This window comes from Notothenia coriiceps, unplaced genomic scaffold, assembly GCF_000735185.1.
Source record: "Notothenia coriiceps isolate Sejong01 unplaced genomic scaffold, NC01 NC01_scaffold00031749, whole genome shotgun sequence".
Taxonomy (NCBI): domain Eukaryota; kingdom Metazoa; phylum Chordata; class Actinopteri; order Perciformes; family Nototheniidae; genus Notothenia; species Notothenia coriiceps.
Genome location: NW_011364450.1, coordinates 220,351 through 222,539, shown reverse-complemented (window position 1 = coordinate 222,539; position 2,189 = coordinate 220,351). Strand labels below are relative to the sequence as shown.

General features: G+C 41.4%; 1 protein-coding gene across 1 annotated transcript in view; it reads left to right on the top strand.

Moving 5' to 3' along the window:
* tmod1 (tropomodulin 1) overlaps positions 1–1,065 on the top strand; it is a 29,531-nt gene extending 28,466 nt beyond the window's left edge. Inside the window, exons 13-14 of the mRNA XM_010788226.1 lie at positions 769–857; positions 976–1,065. Of these exons, the coding sequence (XP_010786528.1) occupies positions 769–857; positions 976–1,065 (179 nt within the window). The remainder of the gene's footprint in view (positions 1–768; positions 858–975) is intronic.
* The last annotated feature ends 1,124 nt before the right edge of the window (positions 1,066–2,189 follow it).

Genomic DNA, 2,189 nt, shown 5'->3' with positions numbered 1-2,189 from the left:
CACAATTGATTCTAATTGGGGTCATTTTTGACCCCACTCATGGAAGAGTGTAGGTATTGGTCGTTCATGCATCCAAGGGTTAAGCTTTAAGTTTATCCTCCTGATGATCGCTTATTTAGACTTCAGGGTTTGTTCAAAGTTTATTTTCCCAAGCCAAGAGGTTCATGGAGCAGGAAGGTGTTCCCCAAGGAACTGTCTTAGGACGCGTTGTGAAGCAGAATTTTCTTTTGAGATGTTGGAAGTTCAAAATGAAGATATTGTACCTGCTCATACAAGAGCCAGGGAAATAATACATAATAAAAATAATAACAGATCTGATCAACTTTTTTTTCTTGAATGTCCACACATCTATATGCGGAACACGCATACTTCTATATACAAAAAGTGCCTTTACAAAATTAACCTATATATGCCAGCTGGGATTACCGTTACCAGAGGCAGAAAACACAACGATGGATATTTTCAGTGTGTGTGTTTGTGCTCCCTGAACATGTTGTTAAAAAAATGAACAACACACTACACACCTCACTTTCTCTCCTAAAAACAGCATCTCGAGGGAGAGCATATAAAACACACACTATTTGCATTACAGTCGTCTCATTGGTTGCTTCAGTGCTGAAAACAACATCTAGGAATGAACTCTGCGTAATAATTCCCTTTTTTCACACTTATTTCATCACACAGCTGTCCTTGAAGCGTCCACCAACACCTACTTGAAGTGTTTTTAAAAGAAGCTCCCTTCCTTTACATCCCTCTGAATTTGCCCAGCATCATCCATGACGAGCATTTCATTCAAACCCGGCACCCAGAGGCCCGTGGCCCCCTCGGTTTGCTCAGCAGGGGTTCCCTTCACTTCGGTAAGGTATTGCTGGGAGTCTGTAGTCAGTCTTTTTTGTCAAGGGGAGAGAGGAGGAAGATTTGAGGAAGCCTTAAAGCCCTGAAGGCATGTGCTGGTCTTCTTATCCTCTATCCCAGTCAGAGGAAGCTAAAGCCTCCTGCAGGAACACCCTGTGCACAAATGACTGCAGAGAAATATCCACGATGGATGAGCATGTCTGCAAGTGAAGGTTTAGTTTGCAACCAATGTTTGTCAAAAGTTTTGTACTTAATTTGTCAAGGATTACTTTTTTGCCTGTAACAGCTGAGTTGAAGGCAACAGAGTTGAGCCTACATGCACACGAACACAAAAAAGACACAGTTTCTGTATGTGCTCGACCTTTTTTCACCATAATAATGTGATATATAATTTGCATTATTAAAGGGGCCCTATTATGCAAATTGTCAGGTTTCATTTATATGTATTATCTCTACTGTGACATGTCAAAAAGCTCTTTATTTTTACTGCCTGTGCTGCAGCACCTATTTTCACCCTCTGTCTGAAACCAGAGCCCAGTCTGCTCTGATTGGTTAGCTGGCCGGCTCATGTTGTAATTGGTCAACCGCTTAGAGATGTCCCGCCCCCAAGCCTTTCGCAAATAATGATCGCTAGCCAATAGAAGTCACCATGTTACAGAAGTTAACAAAGGAGGTCAATGGAAGTGTTTCAGGCGCATTTTAGNTTCAAAGAAGCTCTTGTTTTGGAGATGGACAGCTGCCAGTTGCCTCCCCAAACCTTGGCAACACCTTGTCTATAAATGTTTGAGGGTATTGAGTTACATTCCCCAAATATCCCGCTTTCATTGTGCGATTGCATAAGAGCCACGTCATGCTCGGGGCATGCAGCTTAAAGTCGGTGTTATTTTCAAACCAGCCTGGTCATGCACATGCGTATTTCTGGGCCACTGCATATTACATTCAGTGCTGTCAGCACCAGAGAGGGAAATAAAGAGGAGAAGAAGACATATTTCAGGAGAGAGAGTCCACTGCAGAACTGTTCTTGTAGCCTACTAAACAGAGCCATTTAATACTGCTATTTTTACTTAATAAAAAACAGAGTACTATTTCCACCTCCACAAACTTTAAATGCCTCCACATAATTATAATCTTCAAGGAAAATCTGCCTTCAACGTGCTATTTAATGGATGCGAACTGGAGAAGAAGATTTACAGTATTCACATAACATCTTGGCAAAGGTCAAGATTTGCATATCAATTCCAGGCATTGATTTGTGCGAATAGGACATTGAGATCTGAACACAAAGAACGAAAAAAAATATATTATGGCGGAGCTCACAATAAATGTGTCCTTCG